At 42.0% G+C, this 26351-nt stretch overlaps 1 protein-coding gene and 1 pseudogene across 2 annotated transcripts in view; both read left to right on the top strand.

Moving 5' to 3' along the window:
* The window catches only part of LOC100066337 (zinc finger protein 709), a 55482-nt gene extending 45378 nt beyond the window's left edge, over window positions 1–10104 (top strand). Inside the window, exons 2-4 of one of the 2 annotated variants that reach the window (XM_070274059.1) lie at window positions 6937–7063; window positions 7520–7580; window positions 7951–10104. In XM_070274059.1, coding sequence (XP_070130160.1) covers window positions 6937–7063; window positions 7520–7580; window positions 7951–9442 — 1680 coding nt within the window. In that variant the 3' untranslated portion in view covers window positions 9443–10104. The remainder of the gene's footprint in view (window positions 1–6936; window positions 7064–7519; window positions 7581–7950) is intronic. The other variant, XM_070274060.1, reaches the window with a different exon arrangement.
* A 12752-nt stretch (window positions 10105–22856) lies between these two features.
* LOC138925240 (zinc finger protein 709 pseudogene) lies at window positions 22857–26276 on the top strand (annotated as a pseudogene).
* The last annotated feature ends 75 nt before the right edge of the window (window positions 26277–26351 follow it).

Below are 26351 nucleotides of genomic sequence, written 5' to 3' on the forward strand. Positions count from 1 at the left end.
TGTAAGAGAGGAAACTGCCTGAAGGAGACTCCCTGCCTGCAATCCTGCCCCACTCCTGCTTGGACTCCAGCCTCCCTACATGACCAGTTTTGCTCACTGCCTCACCATGCTGTTAGCATTTCTTTATATGAAAACTACCAATGCGAATGCCTATTTTTGTCCCCCAAGTTTGTTCTTGTAATGAATGGGAGGGTTTGGTACTGATGATGTTTGATGACTGAACACTTAAGCCTCACCCTCCCTTTCCCCTGGGCCTTCTTCCCTGGACGGGCTGATGAGAAAGCCTGGAGGCTCCTGCACTGTGGGCTGCTGCTTGCTGGGCAGCTCCTCCTGGGCGCTGTGCTGGCCTCGGTTGCACTGTTAACCCACCAAGCAGGAGTCACCTTGACATTAGGGGGAGTCTGCGGTTATGAGGATGATTGTACACTGTCACCGAGCTGAGGCCATCCGATGGTCAATCCTTCAAGAGCAATTATTTCAGAGAGAAAGAAGGGACAGGAAGGTGCAGCCTGTAGGAAGCAGGATTCCAGAGGGCTCCCCAGTGCCCCTAAGTCACTCGGCTGCTTCTCCCAGACCTGTACCTGTTGCAACAAAGATCCCGACCCTCTGGGTTATAGTGGACCACACCACAGTCTGAGTTTGGCCCAGTGAAGAGATTAATTCAACCCAACTTAAGCCCAGGCACCTGAAACTCTATAAAGCAACCGGTTGTCTTGCCCCTTTGTGGGAAAAGAATTCTGGAAATCTCTTGACTCAGAGATCCCCAAAATAGAAGTCAGATTCACACTTGTCTGTACACTAATAGGTCTACAATAGCAGGACACTCGTCATCCACCTTGGGCTTCTTCCACTCCTGATAGTGACCATGGCACTTCTCAGAGGATCCAGTGCTGTGCTCCCCAACATGGCATCCGATGGAAGTTTCACCCCCCCGTGGGTCTCAGGCTCCTAGAGCACAGCCTGGCTTCCTGAAATCAGTTGAAGTCATGGCACAACTAGAAGGACCTACGACTAGAATATACAACCATGTATTGGGGTCTTTGGGGAGAAGAAGAAAAGCAGATTGGCAACAGATGTTAGCTCACGGCCCATCTTGATAAAAGAATAAGTTGAAGTCAGTTGAATGAGAGCTGTCTTGTTTCAGTAAAAAAGGGGTGAATTGTCATGAGTCTGTCTTCATCATTTTCTAAAAAGACAGAGGTTTTAAGTTTACAGAAACATTGATTAGAATTTTCAGTTTCCACATAACCCTTCTGTCTGCATCCACACAGGTGGCACTCTTTCACATTTGGTATCACTGTGGCACACTTCTTAGAATTTCCAAGTCCATATGGATGCATTACAGTGCATGGTGCACACTAGCATTGACCCTGTCTGTTATACACTGTGTGGGGTTTGGCAAATGTGTAATGACGTGTCCCCATCATTTCTGTATCATGGTGTCTAGTTTTGCTTCCCTGAAACTCCCCTGTGCTCCACCTGTTGACTCATCTGTCCCTGCAACCTCCAAATCCTTCACAAGTAAAGAGGTTTCTAGTGCCTGATACTTTTCTCATTTCCAGAATGTCATGTGCTTGGAATCATACACTACAGACCCTTTGTCACATTGGCTTCTTCACTTAGGAATAAGTTTTAAGGTCCCTCCATGTGTTTCCATGGCTTGATACCTCATTTCTTTTTATCATTGGACGGTGTTTTGTTGTTCGATACTTGAAGGACACCTTGTTCAAAATTCTAACTCTTGCCAATTATGAATAAAGTGCTTATAAACATTCTTATGGGCTGGCCCGGTGGCACAGCGATTAAGTGTGTATGTTCTGCTTCTCAGCAGGCCGGCGTTTGCCGGTTCAGATCCTGGGTGTTGACAAGGCATCACTTGACAAGCCATGCTGTGGCAGGCGTCCCACATATAAAGTAGAGGAAGATGGGCACGGATGTTAGCTCAGGCTCTGTCACCCTGAACAAAAAGAGGAGGATTGGCAGTAGTTAGCTCAGGGCTAATCTTCCTCAAAAAAATACCAAAGAAACAAAAGGAACACATTCTTATGTAGGTTTTGTGCAAACATAAGGTTTTTCAGCTCATTTGGGAAAATACCACGGAGCATGATTGCTGGCTCTTACTCTATGTAGTGACAGTGTATCTTATTCTGAAAGGAGGTTCCTGTCTTCCAGTGTGGGTGTTCCCAATCCCGTTTCCACCCACGATGAACTAGGATTCCCTTCGCTTTCCATCTTCACCGATATTTGCTGTTCTGAACATTTTGACTTTTACCCATTTAATAAGTGTTTAGTGATCCCCATTGTTGTTTTCTTTGCAATTTCCTAATGACATTTGATGGGGATCATGTGTCAGTTTGCTTATTTCCCATCTAGACCTCTTCTTCAGTGAGCTGTCTGCAGATCTTTCGCCCATTTTTAATTGCATGTTTTTCCTCTATTAAGGTTTAAGAATTCTTTGCATATTTCAGATACCCGTCATTTATCCAACAGTGTTTTACAGAGATTTTCTCTTACTCTGAATTGCGTTGATCTTCTCTTTACACCATCTTTCTCAGAGGAGGAATTTTTCGTTTTAATTAAGTAAAATTTCTGATGTTGTCTTTTGTGGACCATGCCTTTTGGTTTTCAATGTAAAAATTCATCAACAAACACAAGGTCATCCAGATTTTCTTCAGTGTTCTCTTGTAGGAGTTATTTCCTTTGGCATTTTACATTCAGATGTGTGATGTGTTTTGACTTATTTTCCTAAAACGTGTAAGGCCTATGTCTGTGTTTTGTGTGTGTGTATTTGCACGTGGGTATCCATCATTTCTACCACTGTTTTTTAAAATACTTTCTTTTTCATTTGAATCTCCTTTTCTTCTTTGTCAAACATCAGTTGACTCTATTCGTGTGGTTCTAGAAGGAAAGCAGTTGACTCACACATCTTGCAAGCTTGCTGTGCTCTCATTAATCCCAGGAGTCGTTTCTGTCATTGTGAGTTCTTCCAGTTGTTGCGTAGAGACAGTCATATCATATGGAACAAGCACCATGAATTCAGCTACAGGATTTGTGAAGATGTTCTTTCTCAAGAAGTGGAAGTTTCCCTCTATTACTAGTTTATCATAAATGGATGTTGCATTTTCTCAAATCTCATTTTTATATTCATTTCTCCTCCTTTCCTTTCTGATATTAGTAATTTCTGTCTTCCCTCTTCTCTTTGGTATCTTAAGTGCATATTTCTCAATTTTATTGGTCTTGTGAAACAAACAGCTTTTTTCTTTTCGTTTTGTCCATTGATTTCCCACAATGGCATTCATTTCCTTTCTGATTTTTATTATTTTTGCTGTGGGTTTAACTTCCTCTTTTTATTCTTTGCAAAGGTACATGCTTGAATTAGTGATTAGAGATCTTTGATTTTTCCAGTGTATTTGTTTCATGGCATGAATTTCCCCCATATACTCCTTTCGCTACATCCAAGAACCTTTGCTATGTTGTGTTTTCATTCTTTTAGTTCAAAATAATTTTTCATTTTTCTTGAGACTTCTAGTTTGATATTCTGTATTATTTGAAGTGTATTTTTGAATCACCACATATGAAGGGGTTTTCCAACTATTGCTGGTATCGCCTCCTAGAGGAATGCCTATGTGGTGTGAGAGCCTATTTTGTATGATTTCTGTTCTTTCAAATTTGTTAAGATGTGCTTTATGTCCCAGGGTGTGGTTTGTTTTGGTGAATGTTCCATGTGAACCTGAGAAGAATGTATATTCTGCTGTTCTGTGAGTATTCCGCAGATTACAGTGAAACCCAGCAGTTTTGCAGTGCTGTTCATTGCACCTCTGTCCTTCCTCACTTCCTGCCTACTGAAATTTCTAATTCCTGATGAGGGGGTGTTGACTTCTACAGCTGTGGTACTGGATCTGTCTATCTCTCCTGCATTCCATCAGTTCCTCCCTGAGGTGTGTTGCCCCTCTGTTGTTAGGCAGCTACACATGCAGCGTTGCTGTGCCTTCTCAGAGAATAGGCCCCTTTATCCGTACCTGCTGCCCCTCTATCTCTGCATCTTCCTCAGTTTGAAATCTGCATTGTCTATGATGCCTATTCCTCTGGCCGCTTCCTTTCAATTCGTGTTGGCATGGTCTGTTTTTCTCCATCCCTTTACCCTTCATCTATCTCTCACTTGATACTTAGAGTGGGTTTCTTGTAGACAACATATAATGATCTGTTTTTTCTTTTTTAAAGATTGGCGCCTGAGCTAACATCTGTTGCCAGTCCTTATTTTTTTTTCCTTTCTAGATTGGCACCTGAGCTAACAACCCTTGCCGGTCTTTTTTTCTTTTTTGCTTTTTCTCCCCAAATCCACACAGTATATAGTTATATCTTCTAGTTGTGGCATGTGAGATGCTGCCTCAACATGGCCTGATGAGTGGTGCCATGTCCACGCCCAGGATCCGAGCCCTGGACCACCAAAGCGGAGTGCACGAACTTAACCACTTAGCCTCAGGGCTGCCCCTATGATGGTATTTTTTGAAATCTATTACTGTGTCTTTCAGCTGTAATGAGACTGTTGATGATTAAAATTTTTATTGATTCAGTTGGATTAATATTTACAAAAATTTTTACTTTCTCCATTTTTACCCTTGTTTTTGTCTTTTTGCCACCTTCTCTGGCTAAAATTGAGCAATTTAATTCTTTTTTTCTCCTCTCTTAGCATATCTGTTACACACTTTTTAAAAAACACATTTTAGTGGTTTCCCTTAAATTTTTAGCCTACATTTACAACTAAGCCATCCCTCTGCCAAGTAACAGTGTGCCACTTGACTGTGTACAAGTACCTCTTAACACGCTGTCCCCAAGTTTCCTTTCCCTGTGTTTAAACAAAGTGTCATCTGTTGTATTAATTATAAGAAACGTAAAAGATACTTCCCCTCATTTTTTCTTCTTCTAATCCCCTACCTTTATCATTTACATTCTTTCTTGTAAACTTTTGAACAGTTTCCTTCAAAGTATGTGTACTCGGTACGAATTTCCTCAAATTTTGTCTCAGAAAGTCCGTATTTCTTCCTGGTACTGAAGGATAATTTTGCTTGACCGAATTCTGGGAAAGTGGGTTTTATTTTCAACACTTTAAATCTTTCAGTCTCCTCTGTTCTTGTTGCATGGTTTTTGAGAAGAAGTCTGATTTAACTCCAATCTTTGTTTCTTTCTATCGAAGTTGTGTTTCTTCTCTGGGATTTTTCAGTACATTCTCTGTCTGTGATGTGTCTCTAGTTTCAGGGTGATACCCTCGGGTGTGCACTTTGTACTTTATCGTGTTTAGTGTTCCGTGAGCGTCCTGGATGGACAGTGTGCTGGCTATCATTAATTTTACGGTATTTTGGTCATTACTACTTCACGTTTTCCTCTGTCTCGCTCTGCTTTTCTTTTCCTTCAGGTTTTCCCGTTATCTGGATTTTAAACCTTCTCTTATAGAGGCTGTCCTCGGCTTCATGGAAATTGGGTTCTGTCTTTCTTGTTATTTTTGCCCTTGCATTAGACTTTGGGGAAATAGATTTGTTTTTTTTTTAGTACAGGCCGTATTAAGAACAGAACATGTGGGGCATATTGCAAAATGCCATCTTTTTTTTTGTCTTTCCCAAGTTTGGAGACTTCATTTGTCCTGTGACCTCAAGGCTCTCCTGGATCTAAGAAGGGTTGTTCATTTCAAGTTTGTTCATTTTCTTCTTGTGAGATCAAGAATGACACCTTCTAAGCTCCTTTGGCACAGGGTCATAAGTCAGCAGGGCATCATCCAGAGTGGGTGGTCAGGAAACACTTCCTCTTGACGTTGAAGAAAGGAAATTTTATGTTCTTTTGGAGGAAACCACTGACAAATCCTTCATGTATTTTATAATCATGGGCAAATTTAACATCAAACCATTGTGGACTTCAAGGAGCTCGCTTGCCATCTGCAGCTCTTTTTTGTTGTTGTTTTTAAAGATTGGCACCAGCTCTAACAATTGTTGACAATCTTCTTCTTTTTTCCCCGGCTTTTTTCCCCCACGCCCCCCAGTACATAGTTGTATATTGTAGTTGTGAGTACCTCTGGTTTTGCTATGTGGGCCGCTGCCTCAGCATCACCTAATGAGTGGTGCCGTGTCCAAAGTGGAGTGCGCGAACTTAACCACTCAGCCACGGGGCCAGCCCCAATCTGCAGCTCTTAACCTACCCCTCAAGGGGAGCAGAGCTCAGGGCACACCGTTGACATTTGACTAGAAAGAGCTCTTATGGCATATTATTATCCGAGAGTGTGTTCTAAAAATGGTGGCAAGTAGCTTTGAGGCCAATGAGTGTAGGGATCTTCTGGTCTAAGTTTTCATGGCTTCTTCCTTGTGCCTGAGCTCTCAGTTCATAATAATTCCATCAAATCATCCAGAGTGAGAAAGGTAGAACCGAGTCTATGATAGATACTACACAAGTTAAAAGCAGCGTTTCACCACAAGAGGAGTTCCATTCAACCAGCTGCATCTGATTACCTGTAATGGCCTGGAGTAGTTTAGGACAGTGTGGGCAGCTGGGCTTGGTCAAAGTGTGATTTCTTAGGCCTCCTGGACTCTCACTTTGGTGATGGGACCAGAACAAAAAGCTTGCAGTTGTTCACTATGTTTTTATTCACTGAAACATCCTGTAGATTTCACTCTCTGCCTCTGCCATTTCCCAACTTGTTCTGGAACTTGTTATTAGAGAGAAGTCGGATGTAATGTCATCACAGTAAAACTGTGTAAATATTTCCATGTGTTCATAATATTGTTAAATTGATGAGACTGTGTACAGAAGAAAGCGAGTTTGTGATGATCACACATAGAAGAAATATTTGGAGATAATAGAATCCCAGGTAACCTTCCTAGAATTGGCGTATAGATCCCCAGTGCTGTCAGGCTCATGTATGCTACTCAACACGCATTTGTGGTGTTTCAGGACTCAGTGACCACTGAGGATGTGGCTGTGAACTTCACCCCAGAGGAGTGGGCTTTACTGGATCCTTCACAGAAGAAACTCTACAGAGATGTGATGTGGGAAACCTTCAGGATCCTGGCCTCAGTAGGTAAGAATGAGGACATTCCTTCATTGCATCAATGTGAGAACAACTGCTGCCTGAACATCAAGAGTGTTCTAAGGGGCTGGCCTGTTGGCATGGCGGTTACATTCACACATTCTGCTTCGGTGGCCCAGGGCTCACTGGTTCAGATGTTGGGTGCAGACATGGCACCGCTTGTCTGTGGCAGGCGTCCCACATATAAAGTAGAGGAAGATGGGCACGGATATTAGCTCAGGGCCAGTCTCCCCCAGCAAAAAGAGGAGGATTGGCAGCAGCAGTTAGCTCAGGGCTAATCTTCCCCAAAAAGAAAAAAAACAACAGTGTTCTAAGGATTAGAATGTGGAAAGGTGAGGTTGTTAGTAAATAAAGTAGAAATGGTCATAGATTATCACATACTTAGAATCTAAATTTTTTTCCATAGTTTCTAATAATTGGAATAAACGTTCTTTGTCTGCATTTCAGGAATAACATGGGAAGATCATGATATTGAAGATCAGTACAAAGACCTGGGGAGAAAACTCCGGTGAGTGACACAGTAGAAAGCTCTGTCTCATGTGAGAATCCTTGTATGTCAAGACAGTCTTTTTAAAAAGAGCAAAAAAAGAAATAGCCCTTGCTTCACATTTAGGTATTCTTCAAAGATTTTCATCAAGTACACTTTCTGAAATGTGATGCAGTGGTTCACTTTTTGCAATACATTTCACTTAGTAATAGTAATAATGAATCGTATCTATGAATATTGCTGTTTGGATAATAGCAGAAAATTCAGTATATTTATTTCAGAGAATTCACAGAAGGAAGAAAACAAACATTTCCTGTAAATCATAATAAATGTAAGAAATATAAAACCATTAATAGAGAAATCATTAACAATGTGCTTCTTGTTTGTACAGAAAGCATGTGGTAGGGAGACTCTGTGAAAGCGAAGAGGGTAGTCAATGTGGAGAAAACGTCAGCCTTCTTGCAAATCTCAGTCTGAACAAGAAAACTACAGGAGCTAAACCATGGGGATGCAGTGCATGTGGAAGAGCCTTCACACATCATTCATTGCTGAAAATGCACATTAGATGTCACACTGAACATAAAACACGTGAGTATCAAAAATATGGAGAGAAGCCACATAAATGTAAGGAATGTGGGAAAGCCTTCACTTACCTCACTTTACTTCAAACACATGAGAGAACTCATACTGGAGAGAAACCCTATGAATGTAAACAATGCAGTAAAGCATTCACTTCTTCCAGTCAACTTAAAAAACATGAAAGAAATCACACTGGAGAGAAACCCTTTGTATGTAAAAAATGCAGTAAAGCATTCACTTCTTCTGGTATTCTTTCAAGACATGGAAGAACTCATACAGGAGAGAAACCCTACGAATGTAAGCAGTGCGGTAAAGCATTCACTTCTTCCAGTTATCTTCGAATCCATGAAAGAATTCACACTGGAGAGAAGCCCTTTAAATGTAAAATATGTGGCAAAGCCTTCATTTCTACCTGTCCTCTCTCAATACATGAAAGAACTCACATGGGAGGGAAACCCTACAAATGTGAAAAATGTGGTAAAGCATTCACTTCTTCCAGTTATCTTCAAATTCATGGAAGAATTCATACTGGAGTGAAACTCTATGAATGTAAAAAATGCAGTAAAGCCTACACTTCTTCCAGTTATCTTAAAATACATGAGAGAACCCACACTGGAGAGAAACCCTTTAAGTGTAACATATGTGGTAAAGCCTTCATTTCTACCAATTGTCTCTCAGTACATGCAAGAAGTCACACTGGAGAGAAACCCTATGAATGTGAAAAATGTGGTAAAGCATTCACTTCCTCCAGTTACCTTCAAATACATGGAAGGATTCATACCGGAGAGAGACCCTATGAATGTAAAACGTGCCGTAAAGCATTCACTTCTTCCGGTCATCTTAAAAAACATGAAAGAATTCACACTGGAGAGAAACCCTTTGAATGTAAAAAATGCAGTAAAGCATTCACTTTTTCCGGTCTTCTTTCAAAACATGAAAGAACTCATACAGGAGAGAAACCCTACGAATGTAAAAAATGTGGCAAAGCATTCACTTCTTCCTGTTCTCTTCGAGTTCATGAAAGAACGCACACTGGAGAGAAACCTTATGAATGTAAAAAATGCAGTAAAGCATTCAGTGTTTCCTGTTGTCTTCGAGAGCATGAAAGAACTCACACTGGAGAGAAACCTTATGAATGTAAAAACTGCCCTAAAGCATTCAATTCTTCCAGTTCTCTTCGAGTACATGAAAGAACTCACACTGGAGAAAAACCGTATGAATGTAAAATATGCAGTAAAGTCTTCACTGCTTCCAGTTCTCTTCGAGTCCATGAAAGAAGTCACAGTGGAGAGAAAGCCTCATGAATGTCAGGAAAGTGAGACAGGCTTTACTTCTCATGCAACCTTTTGAGGCTATGCACAAATGCACACTAGAGGAGAAACCAGGTAGATATAAACAATTTGGGAAACACTTTTGTTATCTCAGTTCTTGAAGGCATGAAAGGACTCACTTGATAAAAACGTCTTGAATGTGAACAGCATGAGAAAGCCTTCATTTGGCCTACATCCTTCTCTGTGAAACTCCCACCAGCAAGAAATGTAAATGTAAGTCATATGAGAAAGCTTCATGGAATAAACTTTCAACATGAAGAGTTGTTATAAAAGTAGTAAACATATTGTATTTATCAAGCCTGTTTCTTAAAGTGCAGCATTGGACTGTGGATTTGTATTAATTACTTCAGAAATGAATATTGAGGTGAGATGATTCTGCTAGTCAGCCTTCATAAATGGTAAATAAGATTCATAGGTAGTGCTTTTCCCTTAAATCAGTTAATAATTTTGTATTTTTAGTTTTTTTATAATGTTTTAATTGTTCTGTGTTACGGGGGTATTGAAAAAATGACAGTTTGTATGTGGTGATTTTCTTACTGGCCTTGTGTTTACAGCTCCTGGATATGCCTAATTCATTGTCTATATTGTACATTTTATTTTAACTTTTAAGATTATTACAACCTTGTTAAATTTCAGTTGTAAAGTGTTGTCAGTCATGTCGTACGTGCACCACTTCACCCTTTGTGCCCTCCCCCCAAACCCCCTTTCCCCTGGTAAGCACCAATCAGTTCTCTTTGTCTGTATGTTTAACTTCCACCTATGAGTGGAGTCATACAGAGATTGTCCTTCTCTATCTGGCTTATTTCACTTAACATAATTCCTTCAAGGTCCATGCATGTTGTTGTGAATGGGATGATTTTATCCTTTTTTTATGGCTGAGTAGTATTCCATTGTATATATACACCATATCTTCTCTATCCAGTCATCTGTTGATGGGCACTTAGGTTGCTTCCACGTCTTGGCTGTTGTGAATAACGCTGCAATGATCATTGGGGTGCCTGGGACTTTTGGAATTGGTGATTTCAAATTCTTGGATAGATACCCAGTAGTGGGATGGCTGGGACATATGGTAGTTCTATTTTTAATTTTTTGAGAAACTTCCATACTGTTTTCCCTAGTGGCTGCACCAGTTTGCATTCCCACCAGCAATGTATGAGGGTTCCTTTTTCTCCACAACCTCTCCAACATTTGTCACTTTTTGTTTTGTTTATTTTTGCCATTCTAACAGGTGTAAGGTGATATCTTAGTGTAGTTTTGATTTGCATTTCCCTCATGATAGTGATGATGAGCATCTTTTCATGTGTCTATTGGCCATCCGTATATCTGCTTTGGAGAAATGTCTGTTCATGTCCCCTGCCCATTTTTGGATCGGGTTGTTTGATTTTTTGTTGTTGAGTTGTATGAGTTCTTTATAGAAAATGACTTGCAAATACTTCTTCCCAGTTAGTGGGTTGTTTTTTGTTTCAATCCTGTTTTCCTAGCCTTGAAGAAGCTCTTTAGTCTGATGCAGTCCCATTTGTTCATTCTTTCTGTTGTTTCCCTTCTCTGAGAAGAAATGGTGTCCGAAAAGATCCTTTTAATACTGATGTCAAAGAGTGTACTGCCTACATTTTCTTCTAGATGCCTTATGGTTTCAGGTGTCAGCCTTAGGTCTTTGATCCATTTTGATTTTATTTTTGTGAATGGTGAAAACGCATGGTCAATTTTCGTTCTTTTATATGTGGCTGTCCAGTTTTCCAGCACCATTTGTTGAGAGAATTTCTTTTCTCCATTGTAGGCCCTCAGGTCCTTTCTCAAAGAGTAGCTGTCCATAGATGGGTGGTTTTATTTCTGGGCTTTCAATTCTGTTCAATTGATCTGTGCAAAATACAGAGCGACAGATGTGTGTGAATGGTTTCTGTTCTGATATGTAAAGATATCTGAGTGATCGCTCTCATCTTCAGAAGAAAAATACTAAACACTCTTAAAGGGAACACCTCTTCTTCGATCCATGAGAGATTTGAGTTTACATGGCAACAATGCCCCCTACATGAGAGAAGGTGAATATAGATAATGCCCATGTACCAGGAGGCGGAGTGACTGGAGCAAGCAGCTTTCTAGGAACACATCAACATAACAAGAGATGAATTGCTAGACACACAGTATGGATTATCTTGAGAGTTAAAAACTCTAGGGAGGGGCCAGTCTTAGGGGTCCCCCCACATTCATGAATGCTTCCTTCAGCAGCCCAACGTGGTCTTCATAGTGAAGATCAGAAAAAATTGCCTCCTGCTTCATCCAGCAAATGAGGGAAAACCTTTTGATATACATGAAAAGCATATTGCTGTCTGTAAAGTAGACCATCCGTCAGATAAAACTAATGTACCCACGTCTTAACTCAGTGTATAAAGTTCAAATAGACACCTGCAGTCACCTCAGGTTCCTCTCTGCCAAAAGCAGAGGAAATATAAGTGCTCAGATCCTGTTGTAAAGTTCACGGTCCAGGGATTCTTTACCACCAAACATTGCAGGTTTCATCATCACATGAGAGGACAATTTCCCTTTGAAATCCCTGACACCATATCGGTAGGGCCCCAGGATACAAACAGTGGATGAAAACAGAGCTGCAAGACACAGATTCTACTTAAGAATGAGTTTCTAGGGAAATCCAACAGACCAGGGAGATAAGTGCAAGGACACTGCAGACCATGAAGCCCCTGACCCCTCCAGCTGCAGCAAACACGAAACATAGTCTGACTCGTATTTAAGAAATCATGAAACCTCACACTAAAGGCCTGTTTATCTCAAATCTTATAGTGACAATTCAAAAACGTGGAAATTAAGTAACATTCTTGGACAAACCATTGAGTCAAAGACAAAATCGAAGGGGAATTTAATATAAGTGTTGCTGAAGCAAGATAAATGAAATTTTCAGAATATCTTGAGACAAGCAAATGTGAAAATACAATTTAAGAAAACTTGTAGGATGAGGCATAGGGAGTAGTAAAGGGAAGTTAGTAGTGAAAAACACCTGTATTAAGAAAAAGATAGCAAGTTAACAACGTACATTTATACCTTAAGGAACAAGAAGGTAAAACCAAGATTAGCTAAAGGTAGGGAATAAGAAGTATTAAAGCCCAAACAGTTTCAATTAAAAAAAAATAAAAATAACAAACCCTAGCAATGAAGAGAGAAGATTCAGGTACATAAAATCAGAAATGAAGGAGGGCATATTACAATGGCGCCTCAAGAATAAGAAGGATAAAAAAGGACTATTATGTACGTTTGCATGGAAACAGATAACTTAGAAGCAATGGATAAATTCCTAGAAACATGTAAACTACCTCGAAATAGTTAATCATTGCCAATCCCAATGCCACTACCAAACACCACCACGTTCAGAGAATTCGCACCAATCCTTGTTAAACTTCCAAAACTGGAAGTGGGGAAAATACTTCGAAACTCATTTTAGAGGCCAGCATCTCCCTGATTATCAAAGCCAGGCAGACACTAGAATATAGGAAAAGTACAAGCCACTAGCTCTGTGTCAACTCAGCTCCACCACAGTGCCCAGATACTGGTTCAAACATTCCACTGGATGCATCTCTGCGGGGATTTCTTTCAAGAGATTACATTTCAATGGGTGGAGTTTGAGTGAATCGGCCCCCATGGGGATGCGCCTCATCCAATCAATTCTAATTCCTAATAGAGCACAGACTGCCCTTCTGAGAACAGGGAGGAATTCTGTAAGTAAGCTGCATTTGTACTGGAAGTACAGTTCTCCTGGGTTCCCAGCTTACTCATCTAGACTACAGATTTTTGATTTAACGAAGTCTTTATGTTTGCATGAGTCACTTTTTTTTTTTTTAAGATTGGCACCTGAGCTAACAACTGTTGCCAATCTTTTTTTCTTTCTTTTTTTTTCTTTCTGCTTTTTCTCCCCAAATCCCCCCAGTACATAGTTGCAGATTTTAGTTGTGGGTCCCTCTAGTTATGACACGTGGGATGCCGCCTCAACGTGGCCTGATGAGTGGTGCCATGTCCATGCCCAGGATCTGAACCAGTGAAACCCTGGGCCTCTGTACAGAGTGCGTGAACTTAACCACTTGGTCATGGGGCCAGCCCCACGTATTTGCATGAGTCACTTTCTTAAAACAAGAAAAGAACAAGTGATATATATGTATAAACAGACACACACTTACTTGTTCACATCATATTGGTTCTGTTTCCCTGGTGAGCTCTGACTAACACCGTATTTTACTTTTAACACTTTATAAGTTGAATGCATGGTTCATTTTAAAAGGGAAAGCATTTTTTTAATGTAATTCTCTAAACGTCAGTTTTTATGAAGTATTCAATACAGTTTTGCAAACCATAAAAAATAAATTTTCTGTCCTGTTCCCATATACAATGACAAGTGATATTGGAGCTGCTTCCATCCTATTTCACACTGGTGAGCACTGAGAGGAATGGGCTTCACTCTAATGTATTAGGGTGGCATAACTGTGAGAGGAGCTCTGCTGACCTACTCCCCAGTAAGACTGGTGAAAATTACTTTAATAAACATTTAAAGGCACTGGAAATGGTCCTGAAAGCAAAGATGAAATGAACATTTATTCAGGATAATCTTTGAAGTTTTGAAAGAAACATGAGAGTCTGTGGTGTTGGGACAAAGAGCACTGCCTTCCTATCTCCTCCAGCTCACACTGGTGGAGACTCTGCTCCAGACCCCTGCAGTCTAGAAGACACGGCCCCCTGTCAACTCAGCCCCCACTCACAGGGCTATCTTGCTGAGAGGGTAAATAAGTGCTGGGGAAGTGTGCTTGAAAAGTAGGGACACCATTGTTTCAGTCCCTACACATGGAACTGAGCTGATGCCCTTGGAGTGGTGAGCTGGCAATACTTGTGTGCTGATTGCCCTTCTTCCATCTCATGAGGTGAGTGTGACATAAGTCATTTGTGAGGGACCAGTAGACACAATTGAGAGCACCTCTGGCTGCTGTCTCTTTACTGCACTGAGCCCTCTGTTCCTAAAATGGGATTGTCACTCAGAGAGAGGCTTCCCATTGTCCTCAAAGGAGCTCCAGGGTCCTGTCATAGAGTTGTTTCCTGAACACGCAGGTGAGGTGAGCCACAGAACACAACGTTCTCAATCACGTTCCAAACAGTTGATGTGGTTGGCCCAAGATCATGAGAAGTTCAAGGCAAAGGACACTATCAAGAAAGTGAGGAAAGGCAATTAGCAGTAGACTGGTATCATTGTTCAAGACACAATTTTGAGTCTAGGCCAACAATTTTCTCAAAAAAGAAAAAACCCCAGGGAATTAAACTGCTGAGAGGAGGCTTCCAAGGCTCAGAACAAATACCACCTAGTGACTTCAGAAAATATTTCTGTAAAGAAGCCAGAATTTTATTGAATTTATTGATTGAGCAGATTATGCCCCAGGACATTGGTGAAAACAGTAGAACAAGCAGCCAGTAATTATTGAAGTTTACCCACTGGCTGTGGTTCATGAAAGAGAAAGAGGGCCCTCCCAATATCACTGTCCCAGGAGAGCAGGCTTTCTCAAAGCCATGTCCCATTCTAGGAGCTGTGTCAGAGATTCCACTCTGTATGAGAGACATAGACTGAAATCCAGCTAGTCAGAAACAAATAAATAAGTCAATTATAGTAAAAACTCCCAGAAGGAGAGGGATGAGTACCTGGAGTTACTACCATATATTACTTAGAATGTCTGATTTGCAACACAATTAAAGTAAATGCACAGATACAGGAAATTAGAAACCAGACGCCGTGAGAAAACAGCCGTTGAAAAAATGATCCAATTCAGACAAGGAAGCCCCAGTAAAATTAAGAGCTGGTGTCTCAGCAGAAAAAGCGAGGTCAGAAGGCAAAGGCATAGCATATTCAAAGTGCCCAAAGAACAAACCTGTCAACCAAGAATCCTATAATCAGCAAAACTACCTTGGAAAGGGGCCGGCCCTGTGGCTGAGTGGTTGAGGTTACACACTCTGCTTTGGTGGCCCTGGGTTTCACTGGTTCAGCTCCTGGGTGCCAACATGGCACTGCTCATCAAGCCATGCTGAGGTGGTGTCCCACAACTAGAAAGACCCCCAACTAAAACACACAACTATGTACTGGGGGGCTTTGAGGAGAAGAAAAAAACATTAAAAAAATAAAACTACCTGGTAAAAAAGGAAATTGAAATAAAGACATTTCCAGATAAACAAAACAGAATGTATTGATAGCCAACTGCCATGCAAGAATGAGTGAAGGAGGTCTTTAAGCTGAAAGCAAGTGATGCCGGGTGGCAATTCCTATCAATATAGAGAAACTAAGACACCAGTGTAAGGAAGGATGTAAGTCTGAAAAGAATCTGCCAATTTTCTCCATTCTTAATTGATATCAAAGGAATTGTATAAGATACTATGTATGTGAAGTGCTGTTGGGAGTATAATACGCAGAAATGTAATATATGCATAATGTTTACCATTAAATGCAGAAAAGACTGGATGCAAAGCTGTATTGAGCTAACAAGGTTACTACAGATGGTAAGGGAAGAAGAGTAACAATATATTATTGGGTTCTATTATTAATAGATGTAATCTGCATAACAATACCACAAAATGGGAAAAGGTCGTAGAGCTATATATGAGTAACATTTGCATGAATCAGTGGAATCAAGGTTGTTTAAATGTGAAGCTCATTCTTGTAAATTAAGTAGATGTTAAATAGTGGTACCCCCAAAAAACTTCAAAAATACAGTGAAAAACATTTACAAATTAAAATGCTACTTTAGGAAATATTCACTTAATGGAATAGAAAAGCTATAAAGGAGGAGTAGAGAAACTAAAACAACGTGAGAATTGTAGAAAACTAAAAGTAAAATGGTGGATGTAATTGTAACCATGTCAATAGTACTACATGTGAATGGATTACATTATCCTACAGGAGGAAGAGATTCTCACCTCAGATTTAACAAACTGTCATCTAAATATGTGCTATGTGTCAGAAACACACTTTAGATTGAAAGATACCAATAGATTGAATATAGAAGTTTGGGAAAGATACATCTGTAACCAGCCCCGACAAGACAGCTGGAGAGCTAATAAAAATATCTGCCAAATGGACCTGAAAACAGAAAATGTCACTAGAGGTATTGAGGAACATGATGTCATGCTGAAAGGGCTGCATCTCAAACACAACAGAGAACACAATTTATAGCTATCAGTGCCTATACTGGCAAGGAGAGATCTCGAATCCATAACCTAACCTTTCGCCTAAACAGACTCTAAAACATGAGGTACCAAACCCATAGCAAGGAGAAAATGAGAGAAGAAAGATGGAGCTGAAATCAATGAAATGAGGAATAGAATAACCACAGAGAAAATCACTGATACCAAAAGTGGGTTCTGCCAAAAGCTTGGGCAAATTGACAAATGCGGGAGGAGGCGCTGGTGGGAAGCGGCGGGGCGGGCCCGGCCTCCCGCGGGCCCCCCGGGGTCTGCGGCCCCGAGTCCCCGGCGGAACCTCTCTGCCCTCAGGCCCCTCCGGCCTCAGCGTGGGGGCGGGGCCGGCAGCCGGGCCCCGGGCGCCCTGTGGTCCCTGCGCGCGGCGACTTGGGCCGGAGCGTCTCCGGGCCGCTGTGCGGCCGCAGCCCCGCGTGTCCCAGACGGTGCGGGGCCCGCGGGAGGGCCCGCAGGACAGTCGGGCCTCGGTCTCCGGGGTCCGTGCGCGGAGGGGCTGCGGTCTGTGGGGTCCCCAGGGCCTCATTTCTCCTCGGAGGGGACCCGTTTTCTCCTGAGTTTTCCAAATGTTTGGGGAGCACCGTCTCAATCTACAGTCACAGGCTGCTCTTCCTGGGACTGACAGTAAATCCGTACATTTTCAGATGCCTCCCAGCACTCCCAAAGCCACTTCCCCTCTTTCCTTCACAGGATCCTCATCAACACTTTGTCCTCCATGGCGCGTTTCAAACAGACTCAATATTTTAAATGTTTATCATTATCCCCCAGAGCCCTGGAGGGCTCTATTTTCAAGATCATATTTGTCTGTGGATATTTTACATGAGAGGAAAGCAGAGAATAAGCACTAGGAACTACACTGCAGGAAATCCTGGTGCCTCTCCCGGGGATCATCCGGGCCCAGACATCCTATGGCAAGTCCTTTGGGTGGGGGTTCCCCTTGGAAACATGTGCTGGGTGATCTGTCCCATTGGTATTGTCACACACCCCAAGGTTTGTGAACGAGAAAAAATTATTCACTGATTTAAGTGTCCGTTTTTCAAGAAGGGTAAATATATCTAGTCAGTAGAGCTTGAAAGACACTATAAAGGAGTTCCAGACAGGCAACAAAGAGGTGAATTTCAGAAAAAATATAATGTTGCTTTATTATATTCCATTTGTTAAGAATACTTGTTTCACTCTCCCTTCCCTTGAGTTTCTCTCGTTAGTTTCTGAGGTGCGTTCCTTACTTTTGGGTGCTTCCAAAGGAGATTCCAGGGCTGAGACATGCAAACCGCAAGTGTTCAAGTGTGATTTCTTGTCATGGAAATAATGTCACCACCGGCCCAGGAACAGAGTTGTCATGCCAAATAGTGCGTCTTTGGCATAAGGGCTATTTTAAGCTGATGATTATCAAAAAGCAGCAGACACAGGCAAAGCTCTGAAAAGCTAGTAGAAGTTACCCCTTTGTAAGGGAAGTTTACATTCTAAGAGAAACGTCCCTTTGTAAGGGTGCCTCCCTCTGTGTGCCAGGAAGGGCAGGATGACTCTGCATCTCTAGAAACTCTGTATCCATGGAGAAGGCAATGAGTTAAATCTGCATGACAACTTGACCCTTGTTCAGCGTGCTTTTCCTGCTAACCTCCCGTCACTAACTCCATCTTAAGAGCAGGATGTTAAAGCTCTTTGTCACAGGAGGCGGCCAGCCAGGAGCCTGTGCGGAATAGAAAGTTTTGATCTGCCAGTCAGACCTCACCCTGCCAGGTCTTTGCATCCCAGCTGGCCCTCCCTGCTCCCTTAAGCCTCAGCCCACGCTTTGGATGAGGGAGACCGAGTTGACAGCCTGTCCTCCTGTCTCCTGGCCAATAGATGGCACAGTCAACTGTTTCTTCTTTCAAAGCCTGGTGTGCCATGGTCTCAGCTTCTGTGCGCATCAGGTGGCGAGCCCTCGCTCAGTAACAGTAGTAATTCACATTTTTTCTTAAAGGAATAGACATTTGTGCTTTTCTAGTTGAAGTGGTAGAAATACCGAATAATATTCTCCCTTATTTTCTGTGGAAGGACTGCGTTTAAGTGATTTTGCTGGATTATTCCAACACTGGGTTTGTGTTATTTAAAATAACGCTGAGGTTCCAGAGCATCTCCAGTGGGGAGCAGAGGCCCCCAGTCCAAGACCCAAGCTAAGGCCCCTTGGGCCTGCAAAGGGAAGGCCTTGAAGGCCCAGTTGTTTTTCCTTCCGGGGGCCTCCCCCTGCAGGTTTCCTACTGCTCACACCCCCATGGAAGGAGTCTTTCTCCTGAGACGAGCTGCAGAGCCCTGGAAAGCTGGCAGTGCACGTGCTCATGCGGTGGGCAGTGACACCCTTTCTGAGGTTGTGGTTGTGGTTCCTTAGGCCTAGATATTTTAGACATCGTTTCAGTTTTGCATCAACACTTAGGTGCACTGAGAGTGTACTCTGTGCAGGGTGAGAAAGGCTGTGAAGATCAGGTGTTCCGTCCTGTGGACAAAGGGTTCATGAATTTGGAGTTCATGTGGGTCAGAAGCTTAAACTGAACCCAGCGGAGAGTTTCCTCACATGTGAGAGTGGGACCTGGTGGAGGCAGTGCCTCCATGCTCAGAAGAGAGGGAGCGTGTGTGGGGCTCCCAGAGTGCATTCCTGTGACTGCTCAGGGGTCCCCACTCTCCTTCTCCAGGGCCTGACCCTCTCCAGGGGATCTGTCTCAACTGGCAGAGTGTACACCTCAAGTCTGGGAATATGGTCACTTTCTCAGTGTAGGTTTCCTTCTGGGCTGCAGGCCAGCAGGCTGCGTCTATGAGCTGGTTGGAATATTCCCGTTTCTGTCCTTGGATTCCTTTATCAGTTGAAGATTGCAGTCCTCTGCTTCTAGTTTCCAGTTGCACTTGGGGTTTGAAAATGTAATTTCAGAGGTGTTATGTTAGCAAGACAAGAAAATTGTGGAAATCAACAGTTTTTTTCCATTTAGACAAGAGAACGTCAAGATGTGAGATGGGTGTATTTCAATTCTCAGCTGCATTTTCCATGTTTAGGTCAATTTTGTGTGTCCTTGTCCCTAGAGAACTGTGACATTTAAAAGGCTGTACTATTCCTGAGGCAAATGAATTGCATTCATTTTCTTATGGTTTGTGTGTGTGTGAAAGAGGAAGATTTTCCCTGAGCTACCGTCTGTGCCCATCTTCCTCCATTTTATGTGGGATGCTGCCACAGCATGGCTTGATGAGCAGTGGTAGGTCCACACCTGCGATCCAAACATGCGAACCCCAGGGCACTGAAGCAGAGCAAAGTGAACTTAAGGACTATGCCGCTGGGCCAGTCCTGAATTCTGTGTCAATAGATGTAGGGAAAAGGCAGTTGAATTTCTATTTTCATTGATCTGAGGAATCAGGTCCAAGCTTGTGTAAATCTTTGGAATTCCTAGTTTACTCAGGGCTTCATTGCAGATCCCTAAGGTATTATAATATGCTACTACTTCCTAAAAATATTCTCGAGGTAAATATAGTGGAGGCACAAAGCAAAGTGCCCCTTGTCTTTTTTGGTAGAAAGAGATTGGTAAATTTTTTATGGTTTACAGTTTTATGTCCATTGGTGTTTAAAGGATTAAATCTTGGAATGGTTTCCTATGTAGAAATGTTAAAACTAAAAGTCTTTTAAAAATGGTGGTCAAACGTGGGAAAATATGATGTATATAAATCTCTCCTTATGTTATTTTATGTTTTTGAGGAAGATGTGCCCTGGGCTAAGATTGTGCTCATCTTCCTCTATTTTATATGTGGGATGCCTGCCTCAGCCTGGCGTGGTAAAAGGTGTGTAGGTCCTCGCCAGGATCCAAACTGGTGAAGCCCAGGCCTCTGAAGCAGAGCACGTGGACTTAACCACTGTACCACTGGGCCAGCCCGTGTCTCCCCTTATTTTAAATAAATACTGCGTGGGAAGGTTTAAAAAATTCGTAAGAGAGGAAACACTTAAGGAGACTCCCTGCCTGCAGTCCTGCCCCACTCCTCTGCTCAGACACCAGCCTCCCTACATGGCCAGTTTTGATCACTGCTTCACCATGCTGTTAGTGTTTCTTTATATAAAAGCAAGCCAGGGCGAATGCCTATTTTTTTTATCCCCCAAGTTTGTTCTTGTGATGAATGGGAGGGTTTGGTACTGATGATGTTTGATGACTGAACACTTATGCCTCACCCTCCCTTTCCCCTGGGCCTTCTTCCCTGGACAGGCTGATGAGAAAGCCTGGAGGCTCCTGCACTGTGGGCTGCTGCTTGCTGGGCAGCTCCTCCTGGGCGCTGTGCTGCCCTGTGTTGCACTGTTGACCCCACCAAGCCTGGGTTCTAACTGCAGAGTACTCCAGGTTGGCAGTTTGGGAAATTCTTGTCCTCTGAGTGCAGGAGTCTGGGAATCAGGCCCTCCTTAATGTGATGTTCTGTCAGTGTCTTGCGTGGCCTCTGTGTGTGTGTTGAGAGTGAAGGTGAGACTGCGGCTGGAGTTGCCTTGACATTAGGGGGAGTGTGCAGTTATGAGGATGATTGTACCCTGTCACTGAGCTGAGCCCATCCGATGGTCACTCCTTCAAGAGCAATTATTTCAGAGAGAAAAAAGGGACAGGAAAATGCAGGCAGTAGGAAGCAAGATTCCAGAGGGCTCCCCAGAGCCCCTAAGTCACTCTGCCGCTGCAACAGAGGGTCTATTGTAACAAAGACCCTGACCCTCTGGGTTATAATGACAACACCCCAGTCTGACTTTGTCAGAGCAAAGGGATTGGTTCAAACCAACTTAAGCCCAGGCACTTGAACTCTATAAAGCAACCAGTTGTCTTGCCCCTTTGTGGGAAAAGAACTCTGGAAACCTCTTGACTCAGAGATCCCCAAAATAGAAGTCAGATTCACACTCGTCTGTACACTAATAGGTCTACAATAGCAGGACGCTCGTCATCCACCTTGGGGTTCTGCTACTACTGATAGTGACCATGGCGCTTCTCAGAGGATCCAGTGCTGTGCTCCCCAACAAGGCATTCGATGTAAGTTTCCCCTCCCCTTTGGTCTCAGGCTCCTAGAGCACAGCCTGGCTTCCTGAGATCAGTTGAAGTCATGGCACAACTAGAAGGATCTTCGACTAGAATATACAACCATGTATTGGGGGCTTTTGGCAGATGAAGAATAACAAAAGCAGATTGGCAACAGATGTTAGCTCAGGGCCCATCTTGAAAAAAGAATAAGTTGAAGTCAGTTGAATGAGAGCTGTCTTGTTTCAGTAAAAAAGGGGTGAATTGTCATGAGTCTGTCTTCATCATTTTCTAAAAAGAGAGAGGTTTTAAGTTTACGGAAAAATTGATTAGAATTTACAGTTCCCACATAACCCTTGTCTCTGCATCCACACAGGTGGCACTCTTTTACATTTGGTATTACTTGTGTACACTTATTACAATTTCCAAGCCCATATGGACGCATTACAGTGCACGGTGCACATTAGCATTGACTCTGTGTGTTACACACTGTGTGGGTTTTGGCTAATGTCTAATGACGTGTCCCCATCATCTCTGTGTTGTAGAGGGTAGTTTCACTTCCCTGAAACTCCCCTGTTCTCCACCTATGGACTCATCCCTTCCTCCAATTTTCATGGCTTCTTCCTTGTGCCTGAGCTCTCAGTTCATAGTAATTCCAGCCCCGTCAAAGCATACAGCATGACAAAGGTAGAACTGAGTCCATGATCAATATTTCACAAGTTAAAAGCAGTGTTTCACCAGAAGAGGATTTCCATTCAGCCAGCTGCGTCTGATTACCTGTAATGGCCTGGCATAGTTTAGGACAGGGTGGGCAGCTGAGCTTGGTCAAAGTGTGATTTTCACTGGACTCCTAAACTCTCAGTTTGGTCATGGGAGCAGACCAAAAAGCTTCCAGTTGTTCACTGTGTTTTTATTCACTGAAACATCCCATAGATTTCACCCTCTGCCTCATGGAGTGCCGTATCCGGTGGGTAATATGGAAGAAGATGAAAGAACTTTTCTTACGAGGGATCATTGGTCCACAAATGATAATATTTATTTCATTTGTATAGCATTTCTGTCATTTCCCAACCCGTTCTGGAACTTGTTATTAGAGAGAAACAGGATGTAATGTCATCACAGTAAAACTGTGTAAATATTTCCATGTGTTCGTAATATTGTTAAATTGATGAACATGTGTGCAGAAAAAAAGCGAGTTTGTGATGATTACAACATAGAATAAATGTTTGGAGATAACAGAATCCCATGTTACCTTCCTAGAATTGGAGTATAGATCCCCAGTGCTATCAGCCTTATGCATCCTGCCCTATACACATTTGTGGTGTTTCAGGACTCAGTGGCCATTGAGGACGTGGCTGTGAACTTCACCCCAGAGGAGTGGGCTTTACTGGATCCTTCACAGAAGAGACTCTACAGAGATGTGATGTGGGAAACCTTCAGGCACCTGGCCTCAGTAGATAAGAGTGAGGACATTCCTTCACTGCATCAATGAGAGAACAAGTGCTGCTTGCCCATGAAGAGTGTTCTAAGGCCCTGGCCTGATGGTGAGGTGGTTAAGTTCGCACTTTCCGCTTTGGTGGCCTGGGGTTTGCCAGTTTGGATCCCGGGTGTGAACATGCCACTGCTTGGCAAGTCATGCTGAGGTAGGCGTCCCACTTACAAAGTAGAGGGAGATGGGGTCAGATGTCAGCTGAGGGCCAGTCTTCCTCAGCAAAAAGAGGAAGATTGATGGCAGATGTTAGCTGAGGGCTAATCTTCCTCACAAAATACAAAAAGAATGTTGTGAGATGTAGAAGGTGGAAAGAGCAGGTTACTAAATACAGTAGACATGGCCATAGATTATCAAATACTTAGAATCTACAACTTTTTCTATAATTTCTAATATTTGGAATAAACTTTCTGTGTCTGCATTTCAGTAATAACATGGGAAGATCATGATGTTAAAGATCAGTGCAAAGACCAGCAGACAAAACTACAGTGAGTGACACAGTAGAAATCTCTGTGTCGTGTACGATTCCTTGTACGTTAAGAAATTTTTTTTACAAAGAGAAAACAACGCTTGCTTCAAATTTAGGTATTCTTAGGAAATTTTCACCAAGTATACTTTCTGAAATGTGATGTAGAGGTTCACTTTTTGCAAAATAGTTCACTTAGAAATAGTATTAGTGAACCCTGTGAATGAATATCACTGTTTGGATAATAGCAAGGGTGAAGTCCTCTTGCAGAAAATTCAGTATATTTCATTTCAGAGAATTCACAGAAGGAAGAAAACATGAACATTCCCTATAAATCATAATAAACGTAAAATCCTTAATAGAGAAATGACTAACAATGTGCTTCTCATTTGTACAGAAGGCATGTGGTAGGGAGACTCTGGGAAAGTGAAGAAGGTAGTCAGTGCAGAGGAAACGTCAGCCTTCTTCCATATCTCAGAATGACCAAGAAAACTACAGGAGCTAAACCATGGGGATGCAGTGCATGTGGAAGAGCCTTCACGCATCATTCATTGCTGAAAACGCACATTACACGTCACACTGAACATAAAACATATGACTATCAAAAATATGGAGAGAAGCCATATAAATGTAAGGAATGTGGGAAAGCCTTCACTTACCTCACTTTACTTCAAACACATGAAAGAACTCATACTGGAGAGAAACCCTATGAATGTAAGAAATGCGGTAAAGCGTTCACTTCCTCCACTTATCTTCAAATCCATGTAAGAACTCACGCTGGAGAGAAGCCCTTTAAATGTAAAATATGTGGTAAAGCCTTCATTTCTACCATTTGTCTCTCAACACTCAGAAGAACTCACACTGGAGGGAAACCTTACAAATGTAAAAAGTGCAGTAAATCATTCACTTATTCCAGTTTTGCTCAAAGACATGGAAGAATTCATACTGGAGAGAAACCCTACAAATGTAAGAAATGCGATAAAACATTCACTTCTTCCACTTCTCTTTGAATACCTGAAGGAACTCACACTGGAGAGAAGCCCTTTAAATGTAAAATATCTGGTAAAGCATTCATTTCTACCAATTGTCTCTCAACACATGAAAGAACTGACACTGGAGGGAAACACTACAAATGTGAAAAATGCGGTAAAGCATTCACTTCTTCCAGTTATCTTCAAATACATGAAAGAATTCATACTGGAGAGAAACCCTACAAATGTGAAAAATGCAGTAAAGCATTCACTTGTTCCAGTTATCTTTGAGTCCATGAAAGAAGTCACAGTGGAGAGAAACCCTATGAATGTGAACAATGTGGTAAAGCGTTCACTTCTACCAGTCATCTTTCAATACATAAAAGAACTCATACTGAAGGGAAACCCTATGAATGTAAGAAATGTGGTAAAGCATTCAGTTCTTCCAGTTCTTTTCAAATACATGGAAGAATTCATATTGGAGAGAAGCCCTTTGAATGTAAAAGATGTGGTAAAGCCTTTGGTTATACTGCTTCTCTTTCAAAGCATGAAAGAAATCACACAGGAGCAAAGCCCTATGAATGTAAAAAATGCAGTAAAGCATTCACTTCTTCCAGTTCTCTTCAAATACACGAAAGAACTCACACTGGAGAGAAACCCTACAAATGTCAAAAATGTGGTAAAGCATTCGCTTCTTCCAGTTATCTTCAAATACATGGAAGAATTCATACTGAAGGGAAACCCTATGAATGTAAAAGATGCCGTAAAGCATTCATTTCTTCCAGTTATCTTCAAATACATGAAAGAACTCACACTGGAGAGAAACCCTACAAATGTCAAAAATGCGGTAAAGCATTCACTTGTTCCAGTTATCTTCAAAGACATGGAAGAACTCACACTGGAGAGAAACCCTACAAATGTCAAAAATGTGGTAAAGCATTCACTTCTTCCAGTTCTCTTCAAATACATGGAAGAATTCATACTGGAGAGAAACCCTATGAACGTCAGCAGCGTGGTAAAGCATTCACTGTTTCCAAATCTCTTCGAGTCCTTGAAAGAACTCACACTGGAGAGAAACCCTTTAAATGTGAAATACGTGATAAAGCGTTCAGTTGTATCAGCTATCTTTCAAGACATGAAAGAATTCACAGTGGAGGGAAACCCTGCGAATGTAAAAAATGCGGTAGGGCATTCACTTCTTCCAGTTATCTTCCAATACCTGAAAGAACTCACACTGGAGAGAAACCATTTGAATGTAAACAGTGCAGTAAAGCATTCACTTTTTCCAAGTCTCTTCGAGTCCATGAAAGAACTCACACTGTAGAGAAGCCCTCTGAATGTAAAATATGCAATAAAGTCTTCACTGCTTCCAGTTCTCTTCGGGTCCATGAAAGAAGTCACAGTGGAGAGAAAGCCTCATGAATGTCAGGAACGTAAGACAGGCTTTACTTCTCATACAAGCTTTTGAGGATATGCACAAATGCACAGGAGAGGATAAACCATGTGGACATAAACAATTTGGAAAGACTTTTGTCATCCCAGTTCTTCCTGAAGGCATGAAAGGACTCACTTGATAAAAACGTCTTGAATGTAAACAGCATGAGAAAGACTTCAATTGGCCTACATCCTTCTATGTGAAACTCCCACCAAAAAGAAATGTAAATGTAAGTCATGTGAGAAAGCTTCATGGAAATTAATTTGTATATAAGGTTGTGGAAAACTTTCAACATGA

The sequence above is a fragment of the Equus caballus genome, chromosome 7 (genome assembly GCF_041296265.1).
Source record: "Equus caballus isolate H_3958 breed thoroughbred chromosome 7, TB-T2T, whole genome shotgun sequence".
Taxonomy (NCBI): domain Eukaryota; kingdom Metazoa; phylum Chordata; class Mammalia; order Perissodactyla; family Equidae; genus Equus; species Equus caballus.